The sequence below is a fragment of the Microtus pennsylvanicus genome, chromosome 3 (assembly GCF_037038515.1).
Source record: "Microtus pennsylvanicus isolate mMicPen1 chromosome 3, mMicPen1.hap1, whole genome shotgun sequence".
NCBI lineage: Eukaryota > Metazoa > Chordata > Mammalia > Rodentia > Cricetidae > Microtus > Microtus pennsylvanicus.
The window spans coordinates 5,876,266-5,898,998 of record NC_134581.1 but is presented as its reverse complement, the minus strand read 5'-3'; the positions used below and the strand labels follow the sequence as shown (position 1 = coordinate 5,898,998).

The window sequence follows — 22,733 nt, the reverse complement described above, 5'->3', positions numbered from 1 at the left end:
GTCCTACCTAATGCTTTCCCCTGTTGGTTCATCTCTAACGGTCTAAGAAAGGGAGAGTGACAGAGAACGGAGAGGACGCAGAACTGCACCCAAAGGATAGGTAGAATCAGTGAGGACAGAGAAGACTGGAGCTGGGGGGCCATTCTAGTGCCTGGTGCAGCAGAGATAAACATTGATTTCCGGTTAACCACCTTAAACATAGCATTTACAGTGATTTCAGGAACTGGAAGTTTTCTTCTTTGGTGGTCGAATGTTAATTCATCCTCTTGGCTCAGCAGATAGCAGTGATTTAGGCTGTATGGGGAGGACACTACTGGCGTTCCGTTGCCGTGGTAACAGTTTAGCCCCACCTTGTACTTTTATCTCAAGCCCACTTTCCCTTGTACATTACTGGTGGTCATTGCAGGTCTTCACAAGAATACTGTTTCTTTGCAGACCTTCATATTGTTTAAGGAACGAAATTATTTACTGATATTAAGATTTTAAATAGTAATGTCTTCCACACTGAGGATTCTCTAATTCTTCTGTATCTGTTATCGTAAGAGTGAGGCAAGTCTGAAACAATGATGCTGTGAACTTGAAGTATGTATCTGTTGTTTTATATTGGAAGCTACCTGTAATACCTTCTGTGTTTTAGGAGCTACAAATGGACCAGCAAGCAAAGAGACATCTCCAGGAAGAGTTTGATGCTTGTCTGGAGGAGAAAGATCAGTACATCAGCGTTCTCCAGACACAGGTAAGAGTGAGCAAAGGCATGGAAGCCAGTGCTGGAAACAGGGGTTGTAGTTGGACAGCTGAGGATCTTCACATGTAGAGATGAAAAGCTTGGTTTCGAAACCCTTTCTTTCTTCCATTTTAGCACTATATCTTATTTGTTGTACTTTTTGACTGATTGTGGCACATGCAACAAACAGCTGTACTCTGCTTAGTAGAATAAACATATTGTTCCCTCCCTCCTTCCCTCCCTCTCTCCCTCCCTCCCTCTCTCCTTCCCTCCTTCCCTCCCTCCCTCTCTCCCTTCCTCCCTTCTTTTCTTTCTTGTTTTTTGAGATGGTTTCTCCACGTAGCCCTGGCTATCCTGGAACTCCCTCTGTAGATGCTGTCGTTGAACTCAGGGATTTGCCTGCCTCTGCCCAAGGGCTGGGATTAGAGATGCGCACTGCCACCAACCAGCCTTACTCTATTTCTTACAAATTGTAAATATTCTGCCAAACTTGTTTCTACTACTGTTTTTTTTATTATTATTATTTTTTAGGTTTCTCTCCTAAAGCAACGTTTACAAAATGGCCCAATGAGTGTTGATGTACCACCACCGCCCCCTCCAGTGGAGCTCCAGGCAGAAGTGGACACTGACAAAGAGAAGATAGAGGATGTCGGGGAGCCAGTGGGTAAGCTCTGTTGTTGTCAGGGTATAATTTAAAAATCAGAGGAGAATGTTGAGAGAGTTTAGGATTTGAGCTGATAGAGTAGACTTAGGCAAAAGTAAGGTGTCCTTGTCCCTATGTCTCTTTTGTTTAAAGATTTTTTTATTTATCATGTATACAATAGTTCTTCCCTGTATGCTTGCAGGCCAGAAGAGGACACCAGATCTCATTACAGATGGCTGTGAGCCACCATGTGGTTGCTGGGAATTGAACTCAGGACCTCTGGAAGAGCAGTCACTGCTCTTAACCTCTGAGCCATCTCTCCAGCCCCCTCCCTAATGTTTCTTCAAAGATTTAAGTTAGTTTTTTTAAAACCATCTACTTATTTATTTTTAAGAGGAAAAAAAAAAACCCAACTGATTTAAGACTTGAAAATCGCATAAACTTTAAGGAGACCACATTTTGAAATAATTGAAGTATATAAATTAAGTTACACTACTTTAGCTTTGAGACAGGGTCTCAGTATGTAACCGAGATCACCCAAGTTGTGATTTTTTTTTCTGCTTTAGCCTTGGGGCTTACAGGTTTGTGCCACCACACTTGCCTTATGGCTTTGTTCTCTTACAAAGTAAGAGACTCATGGTAGACTTTGGTCCAGTCGGTTAAGGAAAGCTGCTGAGCCTCAGCTTTCTGAGCTGTTTCTCAGGTGTGATGCACTCATAAAAGCTGTAGTTACCAGAGCTCCTTCTAGGAAGAGATCAGACTGTGACCAGAAAGAATATTTAGGAATACTTCTGAGATGGAAACTAGTGGGACTTAGGAATGACAGCCTTCTAAGTAGGCTAGGTCCGTTCCAGGGGAAGGTTGAACCACTAATGGTGTGAATTTATACTTGGCATCTTCATATACATATCACTCAGTAACTTGAGGATAAGAGTTTGGAAGAGTGCTGTAGAGGAGGGGCCGCTTGTTGATTCCCAGCCGCCCAACTAGCTTAGACCCAAAGTAATCACACAGAAACTATATTAGTTAAATCATGCTTAGTCCATTAGCTCTAGCTTCTTATTGGCTAACTCTTACATCTTAATTTAACCCATCTCCATTAATCTGTGCATCCCCATGAGGCTGTGGCCTACCAGCAAAGTTTCAACATATCTGTCTCCGGCAGAGGTTCTATGGCTTCTCTTCTGACTCTGCCTTCTTCCTCCCAGCATTCTGTTTAGTTTTCCCCACCTACCTAAGTTCTGCCCTATCAATAGGCCCAAAGCAGTTTCTTTATTCATTAATGGTAATCACAGCTTACAGAGGAAAATCCCACATCAGAGTGCTACTTGGATTATTGGAGTGTCCTTTCTCTTCTTATTTGTCTCAGAAGGTAGGTAGGTTTGGATAGAAGAGGACATTGCAGGGACAGAGCCTGTAGCTCAGTGGTAGACTGTGTGTTTAGCTTGCAGAAGGCTAAACATAGCTTCCAGCATCCCTGCCACCCTCATCTCTAAAACGATGAACTGTTTCCAGAGTTCTCTTGTATTCCTTAAAAGATGTTTTTATTTCATTCCTTTTCTTGATTTAGTGTCTGTGAGTGTTCACATGCTATGATGTGTGTGCAGAGGTCAGAGGACAGCTCAAGAGGTTCTCTCCACCACATGGGAATGAGCACCTTCCCCCACTGAGCATCTCTCTTTCCCCTGTTCATGCTGCTTTGCCATTTGTAGGAGGCGGAGCTTCTGCTAAAACACTGGAAATGCTTCAACAAAGAGTGAAACGTCAGGAGAATCTGCTGCAGCGTTGTAAGGAAACAATTCGGTCCCATAAGGAGCAGTGCACACTGCTAATCAGCGAAAAGGAAGCCCTGCAGGAGCAGCTGGAGGAAAGGCTGCAGGAGCTGGAAAAGATAAAGGTGAGGGACCACTGAGTTCTGTTTAAATGAGTAAAACCAGATTGACAGGCTCCAGTGTGGCCCGAGCCTCCTCTGGACAGGGTGGTGAGGGTGTCCTTGTCTGAGCACCCACGTGCCCTGGGTCTTAGAGCATTCACCACACATTGGAGAGTCCTCTGTACTTCTCCCCATTACACGATAAGGTTTATCTAGGTTAGATAAGCTGCATAGAGTTCTCAAATGAGGCAAAGATATTAGAGATGGAAATGAATTTCTAAACTTTTTTAGGAGCTTCATATGGCTGAGAAGACTAAACTTATCACTCAGTTGCGTGATGCAAAGAACTTAATTGAACAGCTTGAACAAGATAAGGTAAAACTCCCAAATTTATGATACTGAGATTTGTTAGGGGCCCCCAAATTTGCTTTGAAAGCAGCTAGAAGCATTTATATGTATGTCTGCTTTTCTAAATTTTTGTAGCTGCTTCCATGAAAACTATTCCTAATTTCTAGATTTATGTAGTTTTAGCATTAATAAGCCTGATTCTCTGCTTTCTTAATACCAGTCAGCATTCTGTCTTAGAGACAATAGTAGAGACTACAAAGGAAATCTGTTTGTAATATATACCTATTTTGCAGAGAAAAAATATTTAAAGTTAAGATCTGTTGACTGCAAATGGTTTCAGTATTTTCTTTCACATTGTAGAAGTAGATTGATCATTTCAGTTGCCTAAAAAGTAAAGCATAAATGTAAAAGTAAAATGATAATGTATACATTAGCATGAGACTTCCTACGTGTGGACGTTATGATGCTTAGGGTCCTGGAGGAGTGAGGAAGGGCTGAGCTCACGGTAGGCAGTGGAGTTAGAGCAGCAGCTAGCACCTAGCAGGGACAGCTGCCCTGCTTCATCCCAGGTTCTCCGGCCCTTTTGTAAAACATCTCCCAGTTCATTTCACGCCATCTATCATCTTGTTTAATGTGTTGGTTCATAACTACATTATTTTAACCTAGCTTTGAAACAAAGTACTCTTTATTTCCACAGAACTAAAACCACCTAATGATCACACCTAGCAGTTTAACAGCGGTTCATGATAGCATCTGCTCTCTAGTCATTTTCTGAATTTTCTTAGTATCTCATACATTTCTCTTTTTACAAATTAAGTAAACTCTTATTGTAATTGATAAGATTCTTAAGACTTCTTTTAATCTATGGATTTAGTTGTCCTTTCTCTCTGTTGTTTTCTTTCCTTTGTGACATGAGTTTTGGAGACAGTGAAGGCCCACTACTCTGTTTTAATTTTCTTGACTACGCTTTACTTCTCTGTTAACATTAGCATTGGCCGTCTGAGGAGTCATGCTCCACAGCAGGGTCAGGAGGCCCTGAAGGGAAGGTCTGAGTGCCTCTTCAGGAGACTAGCTGAACTACCCAGATTTTTTGTTTATCTAGAATGACTGATTTTGTATGTGATGATTTGATTTCTTCCCATACCTTGACCTTTATTTCTGTAGCAGGAAGAGAAGCCTCTAGCAAAGTGGAGGCATGGCAGGGCCTTCCTTGCATGGGCAGGGGTAGTGTGGAGCCAGAGGGAGTCACAGGAGAGAAGAGGACTAGGGACGGCTGGGCTCCAGCCTTGCTCCATCCAGCTGTGCAGCAGCTAGCCTACATAGTGGACCAGTCCTTGTCTGTTAGGCCAGCAACCAGCTCTCAAATCATGACACAGAGACTTATTATTAGTTATGAATGCTCGGCCTACCTTAGACTAGTTTCTGACTAACTCTTAAATTAACCTGTTTCTCTTTATCTACCTTTTGCCTCGAGGCTTCTTAACCTTTCTTTCTATGCATCTTATTTTTCTGCTTCCTCCAGTGTCTGTCTGTCTGATGACTGCCTGGTTTCTGGCCTTGGGTGTATCTCTTTCTCCCTCGTTCTCTTCTTTCTCTTCTCTCCTCTTATTTATTCTCTCTGCCTGCCAACCTCGCATATCCCTTTCCTCCCAAGCTATTGGCCCTTCTGCTTTTTATTAGACCAATCAGATGCCTTAGCCAGGCAAGGTGAACCACATCGTTAAGTAATATTCCACAGCAACATGATGTCTGGAATTATTTGTGTGGGAAAGTACAGATGTCAGCTGTGGCTGTTCTGCCCCTGAGTCACATGCAGAGGCTAGTTTTGTTCATTACTATTTATTAATATGGGAATCACTGCATCTATTGCAAGACTGTAAAATAAACCTTGTAACTGAAACATGGAGTGCTTAAAAGTACTAAACCTACAGTTAAAAATTTCCATATCGACACACCTGGTCTGCTAAGGCACAGAGCAGAAACATGGGCTTCAGTTTGTGAGCTGCTGAAGAGTCTTCCACTGTCCTTAGTAAGAAATGCTTCTTCTGCCTCTCACATCATTTAAGCTGTGCTGTGTGTTGGTGGTGCAGTTTTGTTATGCAAATGCTTTAGAGTCTGCACTTCTGTTCAGGGAATGGTATTAACAGAGACAAAGCGGCAGATGCATGAGACCCTGGAACTGAAAGAAGAGGAAATTGCTCAGCTTCGTAGTCGTATCAAACAAATGACTACCCAAGGAGAGGAACTGCGGGAACAGAAAGAGAAGTCTGAAAGAGCTGGTAAGAACACAGGGGTGTATACTTTAGATCATTTCAGAATTCACGGAGTATCTTAACAAATGAGTTAGTTGTTGATATAGTTAAGATGTTACAGTGCTTGTTGGGGAAGGCCTCTATGGCCTGGGTGATTTTTCTTTATAATTTCTAAGTGGTAGAAGAAAATGTGACCGAGACCATATGTGAACTATTAATATCTATCCATTGTAGAAAATGTTTTTTGATCTCTACCTTAGAATGTTAAAATTAAGGCTTAATCAGTCAAACAAGTAATCACAGCGTGAGTCATAATTAAAATAACCATTTTTTTATAGATGATATAGAGTAAATAGAAAGCATACAGTATGTATCTGTTTCCACTGGTCCCAGCAAACAGTCCAGCACTAAACATATTAGCTGACTAGAATCCAGGCCAGTGTAGTGTCCATTGCACTGAGTACTGAGTAGTCCTAAGGAAGAGGAGGGTGAGCAGGTCATCAAGGGCCTCAGCTAGTGAGCAGAGTGTAACTAGGGAGAGGTGGACTGTGTACATGCCAGTCCCTGCAAGGCGAGTCTGCAGAGGAGCACATGGGCATCAGCTGGAAACCTGTTTGCTGAAGTGGGAAATGAAGAGGCTGGCTGTGGCCTTCAGACCTCTGTGTATAGAACAGGCAATAGGAAGCGGTATAGGTGAGCATATGGAAGCTCGTGTTGTATGTGGAAAGGAAATGAAGTTGGAAGCAGAGCAGGAAGTTAGGTTTGAGGAAGAGAATGCTTTGGCTGCCTAGGGTGGTGGCTCTGGGAGGAGGAAAGGAGAGAGGAACAGAAGAGAAGTAAGGATCTGAGATGGTCCAGCATTTTAAAGTAAAGACAGTGCTGAATGGTAAGGGGCTCTAAATTGGGAAGTTCGGGCTTGACTACTAGAACATTTGTTTAAGATATTTTGAATTTGAATTAGCCATGGGATTGCCAGTGGAATTGACTTGTAGGCATGTGGAGGTAAGAACTGGAGCATCTTTTAAGAGTCACAGCCTGTGGTTCAGTCTGTGGAGAGACTGGATAGGTCACGTTAGCTTTCATGGTGAGGTTTAAAGCTGCTTTAGTCTTTGCTGCTTGCTGGTGTTTGTTTACACTACTGCAGTAATGGTTAAGCATTATAGCAAGGTATGTGTTGGCACTTATGTGGCAGTAGTTACACGTAATGACAGGCTCTGCTATTACACTTGTACCTACATTTAATCCTTATTTTCTATCAAACAATGCTATCATTCTCATTTTACAAATAGGAGAACCCAAGATTAATTTGTCTCCATTTATGCACAAAAAGTAAATGTGTAGTCAAGAATTTTTACTCGAGCATTGTGGCTTCAGGGTATATGTTGAGAGGTCTCGAGTTTGACTGATAGAAATAAATGAGAAGAAGTTCTTCCAGGCGGTCACAGGAACTCTTTAGGTTTTAGGGGAAGTACAGTAGATGTTTCATGAAGTGGGTGGTGGGAAGTAGATGAAGTTTTATAAAGGTCTGAATTTGATAAGGATTTGATTTCTAGGACACACTTTGAGAAATGGTCTTAGAAAACACATTGTAAGATACCAGTGAGGGAAACAGCCATGTGGCAGAAACACTTGATTAATGCCATCTGTGCCATCTGTGGTTGTCCATGCATCTCTCTCTCCTTTGTGTTGTTTTATGAAGAGGTTTGGAGATTCTAGTTGATAAACTTGTTCTCATTAAACCTAAGAATATTCCTGTCGGGAGGATACTAGCTCCTTGAAGAATACGAGCTCCTAAACACAAGTGTCATAAGACACTACAGGCAGGCTTGCCGTCAGTGAATAGAAGCCTGTGTGAGCCACCGTGCACAGGAGCCCATGTGCAGCCACAGTGCCTAGGAGCCCTGTGCAGCCGCAGTGCCTAGGAGCCCTGTGCAGCCGCTGTACATAGGAGCCCTGTGCAGCCGCAGTGCCTAGGAGCCCTGTGCAGCCGCAGTGGATAGAAACCTGTGTGCAGCCGCAGTGCCTAGGAGCCCTGTGCAGCCGTAGTGCCTAGGAGCCCTGTGCAGCCGCAGTGCCTAGGAGCCTGTGTATAGCCGCAGTGCCTAGGAGCCCTGTGCAGCCGCAGTGGATAGAAACCTGTGTGCAGCCGCAGTGCCTAGGAGCCTGTGTGCAGCCGCAGTGCCTAGGAGCCTGTGTGCAGCCGCAGTGCCTAGGAGCCCTGTGCAGCCGCTGTACATAGGAGCCCTGTGCAGCCGCAGTGCCTAGGAGCCCTGTGCAGCCGCAGTGCCTAGGAGCCCTGTGCAGCCGCAGTGGATAGAAACCTGTGTGCAGCCGCAGTGCCTAGGAGCCTGTGTGCAGCCGCAGTGCCTAGGAGCCTGTGTGCAGCCGCAGTGCCTAGGAGCCCTGTGCAGCCGCAGTGGATAGAAACCTGTGTGCAGCCGCAGTGCCTAGGAGCCCTGTGCAGCCGCAGTGGATAGAAACCTGTGTGCAGCCGCAGTGCCTAGGAGCCCTGTGCAGCCACTGTACATAGGAGCCCTGTGCAGCCGCAGTGCCTAGGAGCCTGTGTGCAGCCGCAGTGCCTAGGAGCTCTGTGCAGCCGCTGTACATAGGAGCCCTGTGCAGCCGCAGTGCCTAGGAGCCCTGTGCAGCCGCAGTGCCTAGGAGTCCTGTGCAGCCGCAGTGCCTAGGAGCCCTGTGCAGCCGCAGTGCCTAGGAGCCCTGTGCAGCCGCAGTGGATAGAAACCTGTGTGCAGCCGCAGTGCCTAGGAGCCCTGTGCAGCCACTGTACATAGGAGCCCTGTGCAGCCGCAGTGCCTAGGAGCCTGTGTGCAGCCGCAGTGCCTAGGAGCCCTGTGCAGCCGCTGTACATAGGAGCCCTGTGCAGCCGCAGTGCCTAGGAGCCCTGTGCAGCCGCAGTGCCTAGGAGCCCTGTGCAGCCGCAGTGGATAGAAACCTGTGTGCAGCCGCAGTGCCTAGGAGCCCATGTGCAGCCACTGTACATAGGAGCCCTGTGCAGCCGCTGTACATAGGAGCCCTGTGCAGCCGCAGTGGATAGGAACCTGTGTGCAGCCGCAGTGGATAGAAACCTGTGTGCAGCCGCAGTGGATAGAAACCTGTGTGCAGCCGCAGTGGATAGGAACCTGTGTGCAGCCGCAGTGGATAGGAACCTGTGTGCAGCCGCAGTGCCTAGGAGCCTGTGTGCAGCCGCAGTGCCTAGGAGCCCTGTGCAGCCGCAGTGCCTAGGAGCCTGTGTGCAGCCGCAGTGGATAGGAACCTGTGTGCAGCCGCAGTGCCTAGGAGCCTGTGTGCAGCCGCAGTGCCTAGGAGCCCTGTGCAGCCGCTGTACATAGGAGCCCTGTGCAGCCGCAGTGGATAGGAACCTGTGTGCAGCCGCAGTGGATAGAAACCTGTGTGCAGCCGCAGTGGATAGAAACCTGTGTGCAGCCGCAGTGGATAGAAACCTGTGTGCAGCTGCAGTGGATAGAAACCTGTGTGCAGCCGCAGTGGATAGGAACCTGTGTGCAGCCGCAGTGCCTAGGAGCCTGTGTGCAGCCGCAGTGCCTAGGAGCCCTGTGCAGCCGCTGTACATAGGAGCCCTGTGCAGCCGCAGTGGATAGGAACCTGTGTGCAGCCGCAGTGCCTAGGAGCCCTGTGCAGCCGCAGTGCCTAGGAACCTGTGTGCAGCCGCAGTGCCTAGGAACCTGTGTGCAGCCGCAGTGGGTAGGAGCCCATATGCAACCACAGCACCTGCCATCAGGCCTTCCAGCTCTATAACTTACTATTAACCACATAGCTAGTCAAAAAGAAATGATGGTCAGGGTTTGAAATTTTCTTAAAATGAGTCATGCTTTGTGGTGAATATTAAGTTGAGAAGTGTAAATAGGTAAATAAGCAGTTAATGAATATTAAATTCCCCAGGAAACTTTCAGTCAGATCTTAGTGGTGCAGCTTTCTTTCCTTGTTTCTCTAGAACAAGCTGATAGATGTGTTTTCTCTTTAGATGTTATTTTCACAATGCATCGTGGCCAGGAGAGGTGGCTCAGTGGCTAAGAGTGTGTACTGCTCTTGAGAAACCTGAGTTATGTTTCCAGGACCCATGTTGGGCAGCTCACAACTGTCTGATCCAGCTTCAGGAGTTCCTAGGGTGCTAGAAATTGAATGTAGAGTCTCATGGAAGCCAGATATGTATTCTACTACTGAACAGCAGCCTCACGCCAAGAACTGTGCTTTTGTAAATATTTTATCATCTGTATGTTGAAGAACTTTCTTGTTATGTCAGTATCAGAAGAATACAGATTAATAAATATTGAAGGAGAGAATAGAGATTTAAATTACTTAATGGATCATTAATTTTGGAAAGCTTGTAGACAACACAGTTGACACGTTTCTGTTTGTAGTCCTAACTCTTAAGTGCTGTGGTGGAGTCTATAGAAGACTGATTGCACTCTGAAGACACTATAGATTAAACCCACCATGAGAACCAGCTCAGTAACTCCTGCACCTCAGCCCATGGCCTTAGTTGAGAAGACCCGCCTAAACAAAAAGTGTTTTCAGTGGAAAGTGTGGATACCAATCAAAAGAAAACTCTAGATGAGTGGCAGACACACGAAACAGCCAGTGTCCAGTAAGGAGAGCTTCTGTGAACGCCATCCGGCTTCTGTAGAATTCAGTCCCTCTGTTAAACATCTGTCTTCTGTCTTTTGAGTAAAGTCCCTGGACATATAAAAGAAACAGTAACATCATTAAAGCTGACTATTGGTATTTTAAAATCAGATGTGACCACAGAAGAGAAACTAACCTGATGCATTTCCCAGTATCAAGAATGTAATTTTGGTAATTACAAGAATGTAATTTTGGTAGTACTTGTGGGTGATCTGTGACTGTTGACAGATAACTACTTCTGTTGACTCATTCTCTCCGCGTGTTAGCCCTGACTAAAGAACGTTCTCTGTTGCCTTTCTTATGGCACATTTCCTTGCACTGCTTCTTAGGTGTTTTTTATACAAGCTAATGCTGCCCCGTGTTATAGGACAAAGTCCAAGTCCACCTCTCATTTATAGAGAAGAATTCAGTTTTCAAATACTAAGGCATGAGCTAGGGACATAGTGAGTGAATAAGCACTTGCCACGGAAACCCAGATCCCGTAGAACCCACGCAGAAGCTAGGCACACATGAATGGAACCTATAATCCCAGTGTGCAAGAGACAGACGAGATTCCAAGGGTAAAGCCCCAGACTCAGTGTAAGACCCAGCCTCAATAAATACAGTGAATAGGAATTGAGGAACATTTGATGCCCTCTTCAGGCTTCAGTATAAACATGCACATGTTTACACACACTCATATACACATGTGTGCCCAAACACATGAGCACACACATACCACATATACATGTGTAGAACTACTAAGACATGAGTGTCATGAATGCTTCCACCAGGACACTGCAGTCTACTTCCAGGACTTTGACGTCTCCTGGAGGCCAGGAGTGTTCTGAAGTCTTGAGCACAGCACTCTTGCTTTGTTCAAAACCAGTATGCCTGTTAGAAGCACTGTGAAACTGTGATTTCATACCTTTGTAGGTATCACCTAAGATGACGCCAAGATATCAGCATCCAGTGGCCTGATGGAAAATGTGGAGGCATGACATTATTGAGCTTTAGACATGCTGCTCTATTTAGATGCTAGGGACTACTGAGAATTGTCTTGGGAAGTATATCCGTATCAATGTAGATAGTTAATGTGACCAGCTTAACTCTGGGTCCAGAGAGAGAGAGAGAGAGAGAGAGAAATGTAAGAGACAAGGGTATTCTGGAAAGAGTAAAAGTAAAAATAAAAGTGCATCACTGTTTGAGTATACTTTTTTTAAGTCTTTAGATAACCCAGAGTTATATTAGAATAGTATTGTACATTTATTTAACTTTGTATGTTTTTATGCCACTATTTAGCATAATATTGAGAATCCCTGTATATATATAGCTAAGATACTAACATGTTTGTGCCATGGGTATGTACATCATTTCCTTGGTAACCATTTCTCTGTTGATAATTAGTAGCTTCTTTTTAAACTTTTGCTCTTGAAAATACTGTAACAGTTCTGTAATACAGATTAGTTTACATCTTTGATGCTTTTTCTTCTCTCATGAATTTTTTACCCATGAAGCTTGTCTTCTTTGTTACTTACGGTTAGGTGATTAAAATATAGCTAGCTACTGCACAAAAGAAACCATAAATCATAGCATTAACTCTGTCTGCAAGTAAAAGGAAATAAGATAACTCAGGCAGTGATGTGCTTGTGCTTGCCACACAAGAAAGGTGAGAAGTTCTGATCCCGGCACCCGGAGAAGCAGCTGATTGGTGGTACGCACCTATTAATCCCAGTGCTGGGGAGGTAGAGACAGGCAGATCTCTGAGGTTTGTTTGCCAACCACTTCAGCCTGCTTGATGGGCTGCTGACCAGTGTTAGAGACCCTATTTCAAAAAAGCAAGGCGGGGGCTGGAGAGATGGCTCAGTGGTTAAGAGCATTGCCTGCCCTTCCAAAGGTCCTGAGTTCAATTCCCGGCAACCACATGGTGGCTCACAACCATCTATAAAGAGGTCTGGTGCCCTCTTCTGGCCTGCAGACATGCACACAGGTAGAATATTGCATACATAATAAATAAATGTTAAAAAAACAAAAAAGCAAGGTGATGGCTTCTGAGGATCAAAATCTGAGGTTGATCTCTGACTTCTACATGTATATTAAGAAGTGTGTGTGCACACGTGCGTGCCCCCCCACATACTCTTTTTCCTCTCCCCACATTATGCAAATGTGTAGAATATTTTGCATGGACTAGTATGTTTCTCAGAGTGCACTAACTTTCATGAGCCTTTTTTCACACCCCACCTTTGCTGAATTTATGTGTTTTAAGTGATTGACTGCATGTAAAAACTTGGGTTAAGTTATGACATTGTTTGCTTTGTTACTGTCATGTCTTTTCTTTTGTATGGTGCAGCCTGATAAGCCAGACAGAAGTAGAAAATGTGCATTTGAAGTCTGGGGAGTCTCTGAAATAAGACTGTCTTTAATGTGTCAGATTTATGCATACATAACCATCCTAAACCAGTGTGTGTGTGTTAGCCTTGATGCTAGATAACGGTCTCCTCGAGTCTCAAGTCTTACTGAACATCTTGTTTTTGTGCGTCCACACATGCCAATAAGTGAATCCGGTGCCTTTCCCAAGCCTTGTATGAACAGGACTGGGGTAAGGCTGGCTTTCTTTCTGTTTTTTTCTTATCATGGGTACTTAGAATAAGCCTTTAAAAGAAAATTCAGTGTTTCTCAGGCAAAAAAAAAAAAAAGCAAATTGAAGTAAACTTTATGCTATGTTTGGAAGTAATATTTTAATACTAAATATCTGTTAGCAAGACTTATTGTCTTAAATAGATTGTTTTATTTATGCCCCAAACACAATCATTATTGCTGGGAAGCCTCAGCATCTTGGAAAAACAAATTTGTGACTAACAGTGAAATTTGCTTAGCTTTGCTCTAATGTAATATTTCCAGGATTAGAGACTTCTTAAGGTAGTGTTAGAAAGCACATGCCATATCGGATAGACCTGCAGGTGTTTGAGTCAGGACACGGGGATTAGAACAAGCCTTGGTGCATGTTTGGGAAGTGGCTTAAGAAGTAGTTTGCTTGCTTGGTGTCCCCCCCCCCTTTTTTTTTTTGACTTTTGAGACAAGGTTTATCTGTGTAACTCCGGCTGTCCAGGAACTGGCTATATTATATAGACCAGAGCTGACCTCCCAAGTGCAAGAAGTGGCTTTCAATTGGAGATGCTGTCTTAATTGTCTGAAGGCCTGGGTTCACATGTGAACACTGCACTACTTGCTTCTGCCACTGGGTGGTAGTATTGTATTTTCATTTACATAAACCATAGTGCCATCTTCAAGCTTTTTAAACACTTCAAACTCAGGACAGTTCCAGGGATGCTGTACTCCTGGTGGTCATGCTAGTAATTTAAACTAAAATGTTTTTTTTAATTCTTCATTTGTTTTCAAAATGAAAATTATGTTTATTACTTATTCTCAGATTTTTATGAAATATAACTGCTTTTCAAAATAAAATCTAGTGTGTGTTGATGTATTGTGTTACTTGGCATAGTGGAACCCAGCTGGTTTCCTGTTCCTCTTCTAGTCTGCTGTCAGTCTATTGCCATGTAATCCATTAAGAAAGCCTGCTTCATACAGATGCCATTTGAAAGGAGAGTGCCTCCCGTGCCCTCTGGAGGGCCTTGCTCCTGGACACCGCTGTTCTGGGTGCTGTTCTGTTGTAGACTAGGTCTGTGGGCTGGGTGGGATGCTAATAGAAGCCTTCCTTATTGCTTTTAGTATTAGTTTACTTTGTAGGTTTTTTTTTTCTTTTCCTAATGACACATGCATTTTTCCCTCCCCAGGAACAGAGTCGTTGACCCAGCTTACTCATTTTGATATCATTAGCCAATGTCTTAGGGTTAACATTTAATCTAGAGGTTGCCATCTTTGTTTACTCCCTGAGACGAGAGCACTGGTCCTGCAAGCCTTTTATGGAGTGCCATCTAGGACGGGAACAAAACAGTGATACTCTGGAACTCCAGAACGCTGCTGTTTGCTTTAATGATTGATTAGGATGCTTCAGGGAGGAGAGGGAAAGGTGGTGGACTGTTGAAAACAATGTTTGTTTTTATTTCCTTCGTCTACTTGGTCAGCTATCTTTGTGAAGTATTTTCTGTATGTTAGTTCCTAACATACAGTTGGCATGTGGTAAACATCCAGTCAGAATTTGATGGGTAAGTGGTGAGATTATTGAACTGTATACAGGCTGCCAGCCCTGCTCACCTAACTCCTGTAGTACGCAGGCGTCCATTTTTGTAATCTCACAGATAGGATGAACCTATCTGAAGTGGAAAGTGAAGAGTTTGCAATAACATCGCAGCCTTGCATCTCATTTAGCTCGTAGACAATTATGTAGTCCTACTTTGTTGGTTACATTTTTGCCTATTAAGTTTTTTTTGTTTTTGTTTTTGTTTTTTGGATTTTTTGAGATAGGGTTTCTCCGTAACTTTTTGGTTCCTGTCCTGGAACTAGCTCTTGTAGACCTGCCTCTGCTTCCCAAGTGCTGGGATTAAAGGCGTGCACCATCACCGCCCGGCGCCTATTAAGTTTTGAAAGTATATTCAGAGTGTTATTTTTGCCTTTCTTTTTTAAAACTTAAAAATTGCCTGAGGTACATTGAATTTTGTTTTGGAAGACCACAGTGTGTGTTTCCAATACCGCGGCTGTTCGTGCTTAGCCTTCCTGCCCCGTGTGTGGCTTGACTGTGATCTTCTGCACCCTGCATGGTAGTGAGGTGACTCATCGGTTGTGGCTCACGCACGCTTTTTGTCTCACTCGCTTATCCTTTGTTGTAGCAGAAAATAAAGGATGTAGGCATTCAGAACACACTACTATAGTACTTTGAAATTCTAGCCTATTTTCACTTGGGGAAGAATTAGGAACTCACTTTTATAGTATTGTAGGATATGACCACCACTTTATTATGGTTAGTGTTTGCAGGGTCTGGTTCCTCAGTAAACTCCCATTATCTCCTATTTAGACGTTAAAATGGGATTCACAGTTGGAAGCAGAATGTGATGTGAGAAAGTGGTCTTCATGGTGGTATAGTGTAGAATTCATGGTAGGTTTTGAATGTTTCATCTGTTTATTATGTGTGGATATTTGAAATTTATTTTATTATTAATGCTCTGGGAAAAATATTTAATAGTTCCTTAAAGTAGGAAGGAACTAACAGTCAGTGAGTTTTGTGTCTTTTGGCACATGGCGCAGTCTGACCTGCTAAGGCCTGAGAGCCTATGGTGGGTGACTGGTTAAGAAATCCTGGCTGGGAGAGATTTCTACTCAACCAAGTTTGGTCAATGTCAGCACCTTTAGATTTCAGAATACTGTAGAGCAAGGCTGATTTCTCCCTTTCTCAGTTCTCCCATCGAGCCCATATGTTAAAATTGATTTACCGTCTCATGAGAAGATTGGGGTGTTCCATTACTGTGTTTGACTGAATATTTGATTAGAAGATTACAAAACATTTTTCTAGCTGTGGAATCATTTAGTTCTCTGAGCTAAGAGGAGAGTAAATTTAATTGAAGAACCATGGAATCAAGTCTGCTCATCATTTCATCTAAATTCTGAGTGAGGGTCAGAGCATCATCAGGTTCTGCAGAGTTAGCTTTAGAGATTTCTGGGATGCAGGCTAGAAGGCTGATGGATGGTTTCCTGAGAAACAACAGTGGAAATGTGCTGGTGATTTCTGCAGTCGTCCCTGTCCCGTTCCCCCACTTTCTCAGTCTTTGTATCTTCAGTACAGACTAGCAAGTGAGCACTTAGAGAATCTCCCCTCCTCAGGCTGAGTTTTAAGAGAGGAAACTGATGTTTGGGGAGTAGCAATACTTAAGTGTTGCTGTATGCCTGGCACTAGAATTTATAGTAAAAACATAGCTAAATAAAACGAAGATACTGTTTTTCTTAAATATTTTACTTTCCAGCATCTTGATGTCTTAAGAATTACCTTGGTATTTCCAGGCAAATGTTTAATTAAACTAAGATTCTTGAAAAATGATTTCAGCCAATTTCTTGTTCCTTTGAAATACAGAATTTATTTGAGCCTTGTTTTTAGGCTTTTACATATGCAAGATGAATAAATTGGCAATTTTTTTTTCAAGATAGGGTTTCTTTGTATATCTTTGGCTGTCCTGGAACTTGCTCTGTAGACCAAGCTGGCCTTGAACTCACAGAGATCTGCCTGTCCCTGCCTCTTCAGAGCTGGGATTAAAGGCATGTGCCACCATACCTGGTTGGCAGATTTGCATTTTATATCAAAGACTTATTAGTTGTCAAAAAGATTAACTTTGTAATGCTGTTGAACACTGACCTATGCTTCCAGAGTTCAGCCATACCCCTTCTGTACCTAATGCTGTTTTCTGTTAAGAAATTGCTTTAGAAAATGTGTTTGTGCTCAGATATTCCTGTGCCTACCATTGCCTGAAACCAACCTGAGTCAGTGCCTTAAGTTAAAGCCCCTATATTTCTTAAACAGCTTCATTAGTTATATAAGATACATTACATATGTTGGTGAACTGTCTCTTGTGGACTGTTTCTTGATAGATTTGAAACGCTTCTGACCACTGAATGTGTAGTGGGAAGTCTCAGGACTTCTGTAGGGCTAAAGGAGACGATCTAGGACAATAGCAATAGGATTTTCAGAGGGTGTTTGTTCATGGTGTGTGTGGATCTGCTCATACACACACACACACACACACATCTATCCACATATACATCAACAGGAATCCACCCACACACACTTTGGCACCAAGTTACCCCGCTGTTGTGCTCGTTGTATGACTTGGTTGGATGCTGAATGAGCGATTTTGCTCCCTTACAGACTTAGAGGTGATTATGTCTACAGGGCCTTAACTTGTCTTACCTATGAACTGTTAGTAGAGCCCTTCTGTATGCCATTGAATTAGGCAGTTTTCTTTCTAGTCAGCTGAAAAGAGCTCTAGTTTGAAACTTAGGCATATAGTATGTTTTGTTTCAGAAATACATTGTTTAGGTATGTGATTTACCCAGTAAATGTTTAAAAGGAAACAAAACCCCTGTGTTGTAGGGAGAGGGTCCCTTGTTTGTCCCATTCGCCCGGCTAGCTTACACCAAAATAACCACACAGAAACCTGTATTAATTAAAACACTGCTTGGCTATTAGCTCTAACTTCTTATTGGCTAACTCTTACATATTAGTTTAACCCATCTCCATTAATCTGTGTATCACCACGTGGCAGTGGCTTACCGGAGATTCTAACCGGCGTTCATCTCAGGCGGAGGATCCGTGGCTTCTCTCACTCTGCCCTTCTTCCTCTCAGCATTCAGTTCCATCTTCTCTGCCTACCTAAGTTCTGCCCTATCAGGCGCAAAGCAGTTTCTTTATTCATTAACCAATGAAAGCAACACATGAATAGAAGAACCTCCTACATCACCCCTGCTCTTTTATATTATGGTTAAAAAGTCTGAAAATAAGATTTTCCAAAGAACAGTTTTTCTTAATAATGTTCTAGTCAGACATAGTGGCACATGCCTGTAGCCCCAGCACTCAGAAAGAGGAAGCAGGACTGCAAGTTCAAATCCAGCTGGGCCCTGACTCAAAAAAAAGAAAAAAAAACAAAAAAGAAAAAGAGTCTTAGTGAATATTCAGTGGCATGACCCTGTTGTTGATGAGAGTCCTAGTGAGTACACGATGGCATGACCCTGTTGTTGATGAGAGTCCTAGTGAGTACACGATGGCATGACCCCTGACCCCGTTGTTGATGAGAGTCCTAGTGAGTACACGATGGCATGACCCCGTTGTTGATGAGAGTCCTAGTGAGTACACGATGGCATGACCCCTGACCCCGTTGTTGATGAGAGTCCTAGTGAGTACACGATGGCATGACCCTGTTGTTGATGAGAGTCCTAGTGAGTACACGATGGCATGACCCCTGACCCCGTTGTTGATGAGAGTCCTAGTGAGTACACGATGGCATGACCCCTGACCCTGTTGATGATGAGAGTCCTAGTGAGTACACGATGGCATGACCCCGTTGTTGATGAGAGTCCTAGTGAGTACACGATGGCATGACCCCTGACCCCGTTGTTGATGAGAGTCCTAGTGAGTACACGATGGCATGACCCCTAACCCCGTTGTTGATGAGAGTCCTAGTGAGTACACGATGGCATGACCCCTGACCCCGTTGATGAGAGTCCTAGTGAGTACACGATGGCATGACCCCTGACCCTGTTGTTGATGAGAGTCCTAGTGAGTACACGATGGCATGACCCCTGTTGTTGATGAGAGTCCTAGTGAGTACACGATGGCATGACCCCTGTTGATGAGAGTCCTAGTGAGTACACGATGGCATGACCCTGTTGTTGATGAGAGTCCTAGTGAGTACACGATGGCATGACCCTGTTGTTGATGAGAGTCCTAGTGAGTACACGATGGCATGACCCCTGACCCCGTTGTTGATGAGAGTCCTAGTGAGTACACAATGGCATGACCCCTGACCCTGTTGTTGATGAGAGTCCTAGTGAGTACACGATGGCATGACCCCGTTGATGAGAGTCCTAGTGAGTACACGATGGCATGACCCCCGTTGTTGATGAGAGTCCTAGTGAGTACACGATGGCATGACCCCGTTGTTGATGAGAGTCCTAGTGAGTACACGATGGCATGACCCCTGACCCCGTTGATGAGAGTCCTAGTGAGTACACAATGGTATGACCCCTGTTGATGAGAGTCCTAGTGAGTACACGATGGCATGACCCCTGACCCCGTTGTTGATGAGAGTCCTAGTGAGTACACGATGGCATGACCCTGTTGTTGATGAGAGTCCTAGTGAGTACACGATGGCATGACCCCTGACCCCTGTTGTTGATGAGAGTCCTAGTGAGTACACGATGGCATGACCCCTGACCCCGTTGTTGATGAGAGTCCTAGTGAGTACACGATGGCATGACCCCTGACCCCGTTGTTGATGAGAGTCCTAGTGAGTACACGATGGCATGACCCCTGACCCCGTTGTTGATGAGAGTCCTAGTGAGTACACGATGGCATGACCCCTGACCCCGTTGTTGATGAGAGTCCTAGTGAGTACACGATGGCATGACCCCTGACCCCATTGTTGATGAGAGAGACATCAGAATGCAGTTGAAGGTCGCAGTGCAGAGTAGTGGTCTGACCCTTTTCTTGAATTTGTCAGCCAAAGCATACTTGGTGGGAGAGGGGGAATGTTAATGATTTACTGTATTTTCAGAGTCTGACTTTAGGCTCATAGAAGCAGCTGTAACATTCTAATCCAGAACTCACCAGCCACAACACTTGGATTCTAGTGATGGGACACAGCCCGGAAATATCTCTTAGAACAGAGGCGCATCTTCTAACCTGTCCTGCTGCTACAGCTGCTCATAGATCCTGTGACTTGATTGTGAAACACTTGAGCTCAATGATAGTATTTCTTGAGATACTTGTTTTCTGCTCTTTTTGTTTTAGCTTTTGAGGAACTTGAAAAAGCCTTGAGTACAGCCCAAAAAACTGAAGAAGCACAGAGAAAACTGAAGGCAGAGATGGACGAACAGATAAAGGCTGTTGAGAGAGCAAGCGAGGAGGAGCGCCTCCGTCTTCAGAATGAGCTGGGTCGGGTGAGACAGGAGGCCGTCAGCATGATGAAAGTAAGGGTGACTCTGATCAGAATGGTTCCAGTCCCCTGTTGATTCCCCGAATCTTTGATTGTAAGAAAGAGTCAGTTTGTATTTTCCCCATAAACGATATTCAGATGCAGTGAGAAAGCACTTAGGTAGAGAGCCAGGTTTAGACAGTTACCTGGGTCCCTCAAAGCCTTGCTTCCTCCCCAGCTCCAGTGCTCCTTACTGGCTCCCTGACCTGAGCCTCTGGAAGGCAGATTGCTTAGCTGCTTCCATGCATATCCTTGGAACTCAGTCATTAAGGTTGCTTGTCTAACATGTATGAGTTTAAGGGAACTTGGGAGTATGTGACTAAGGTTGGGTATTTAAATGTTTTTAAGGGTAATTGCTGGTTTATTGGGTTTTATGCACTGGTGGGGATCAAACCTTTGATTTTACATATGGGTAAATACTTGTTTACCATTGAACTACAGTCCCAGCCCTGAAAAGATAGTTATCTGTGTTCTCTGTACTCTTAAAAATATATAGATATTTTCAAAATGAATAATCTTTATAAAAAGTTGTCTTTTTAGAACTTAAACCATTGCATTTGTTTGTTTGAATAAGTCCCATATCATGTGTGTGGAGGTCAGTACAACTTGAGAGAGTTGGTTCTCTCCTTCTACCATGTGGGTTCCACAGACTGAATTCAAACACAAACCTGCTTGTTATAAGGAGGTTTGTTTGTTCCCAGCTGCTCGAAAGCTTAGACCTGAAATAATCACACAGAAACTGTATTACTTAAATCACTGCTTGGCCCGTTAGCTCTAATTTATCAGCTAGCTCTTACATTTTAATTTAACCCATTTCTAGTAATCTATGTATCACCACGTGGCTGTGGCTTACCGGGCAAACTTCCGGCGTCTATCTATGGGGCTACATGACTTCTCACTGACCTCGCCTTCTTTCTCCCAGCATTCAGTTTAGTTTTCCTTGCCTGCCTCTATTCTCTGAGCAGGCCTAAGACAGAAGGGACTCCCACATCACCTGCTTTACCTGCTGAGCCATCTTTCAGGCCCATAAAGTTGTGGACTTTTGTTTTTTTCTTTTTCTTTTCTGGCTTTTTGAGTCTGGATTTTTCTGTGTAGTTCTGGCTATTCTGGAACTTGCTCTGTAGACCAGGCTGACCTCAAACTCACAGAGATCCGCCTGCTTCTGCCTCCCAAGAGAGTGTTGAGATTAAAGACATGTGCCACCACCCCATGGCTTTTAGAGTTGTCTTTTAAGAATAAGGAGCCCAAGTCTGAGAGAGTGCTTGGTACAAACTACAGTGGTACAGTTTAGAAGTTATTCCTCTCTCACAAAATTCTGTTGGTTTTTTTTTTTCTGACATTTAGATACTTTCATTTGTTTATGCTTACATTTTTGTTCTGACTGAATTTATTTGATATGAGGAATAAGGTTGAAATCCAACTTAGTTTTTCCCAGGACACTGTTAGCAACCTCTAAACCATGTATTTAGATGGGTCTGGCATCAGACCCCAAACCATGTATGTAATAACATGCCCCCAGGGGACTGGCATCAGACTCCAAACCATGTATGTAATAACGTGCCCCCAGGGGACTGGCATCAGACTCCAAACCATGTATGTAATAACGTGCTCCCAGGGGACTGGCATCAGACTCCAAACCATGTATGTAATAACGTGCCCCCAGGGGACTGGCATCAGACTCCAAACCATGTATGTAATAACGTGCCCCCAGGGGACTGACATCAGACTTCAAACCATGTATGTAATAACGTGCCCCCAGGGGACTGGCATCAGACTCCAAACCATGTATGTAATAACATGCCCCCAGGGGACTGGCATCAGACTCCAAACCATGTATGTAATAACGTGCCCCCAGGGGACTGACATCAGACTTCAAACCATGTATGTAATAACGTGCCCCCAGGGGACTGGCATCAGACTTCAAACCATGTATGTAATAACATGCCCCCAGGGGACTGGCATCAGACTCCAAACCATGTATGTAATAACGTGCCCCCAGGGGACTGGCATCAGACTTCAAACCATGTATGTAATAACGTGCCCCCAGGGGACTGACATCAGACTCCAAACCATGTTATGTGCCCTTTGCCCCCGGCACGCTGTTACATCTATTACGTAATAAATGTAAGCTATTGAGCACATGCCAGTTTTTCTCTGTGTACTGTGCACTGCTGCTCTACTGCTGTACTCACTGTGTCTGAGGAGCTGCCCCGCCTGGGAGCCTCCCCTCAGCACCGTTTTCTTGGTAATTGCGATGGGACATTGTTGGCTCTTCTAACGTGTAAATTTTGTCTCCCGAGCAGCCTCCCCCATTCTTTTGGTGTTTGATTACATTAACTTTTTACATTTATATAAGGAAACTTGATAGTTTTATAAAGTTGAGTTTTCCTTTCCAAGAAAGAACAAAGTCAGTAACTCTTTAATAAATAACACCTTCCTTGAAAGCTTGGAGCAACCTGACCTCAGTGAAGGATCTGTTGTGTGTGCAGCCTTGTCTCCCGCCTTCCTCCCTTGCCTTGCTCTGCCCTGACCAGCGGGGCATCCACTGCAGCCCCACAGGGCCCCATGCAGCCCCAGTCCTCACTGGGCTTTCCTCTTTCCTGCTCTCTCTTGGGAG

General features: G+C 44.1%; 1 protein-coding gene across 12 annotated transcripts in view; it reads left to right on the top strand.

Annotated features, from left to right (window-relative positions):
* The window catches only part of Golga4 (golgin A4), a 91,170-nt gene that overhangs the window by 35,230 nt on the left and 33,207 nt on the right, over positions 1 to 22,733 (top strand). For 5 of the 12 annotated variants that reach the window (XM_075964212.1, XM_075964211.1, XM_075964207.1 and 2 more), the window contains 6 exons: positions 638 to 736; positions 1,256 to 1,388; positions 3,080 to 3,264; positions 3,532 to 3,615; positions 5,720 to 5,867; positions 19,933 to 20,111. In XM_075964212.1, coding sequence (XP_075820327.1) covers positions 638 to 736; positions 1,256 to 1,388; positions 3,080 to 3,264; positions 3,532 to 3,615; positions 5,720 to 5,867; positions 19,933 to 20,111 — 828 coding nt within the window. Of the gene's footprint in view, positions 1 to 637; positions 737 to 1,255; positions 1,389 to 3,079; positions 3,265 to 3,531; positions 3,616 to 5,719; positions 5,868 to 13,059; positions 13,081 to 19,932; positions 20,112 to 22,733 lie in introns of all 12 variants that reach the window. The other 7 variants (XM_075964215.1, XM_075964209.1, XM_075964203.1 and 4 more) reach the window with 3 other exon arrangements.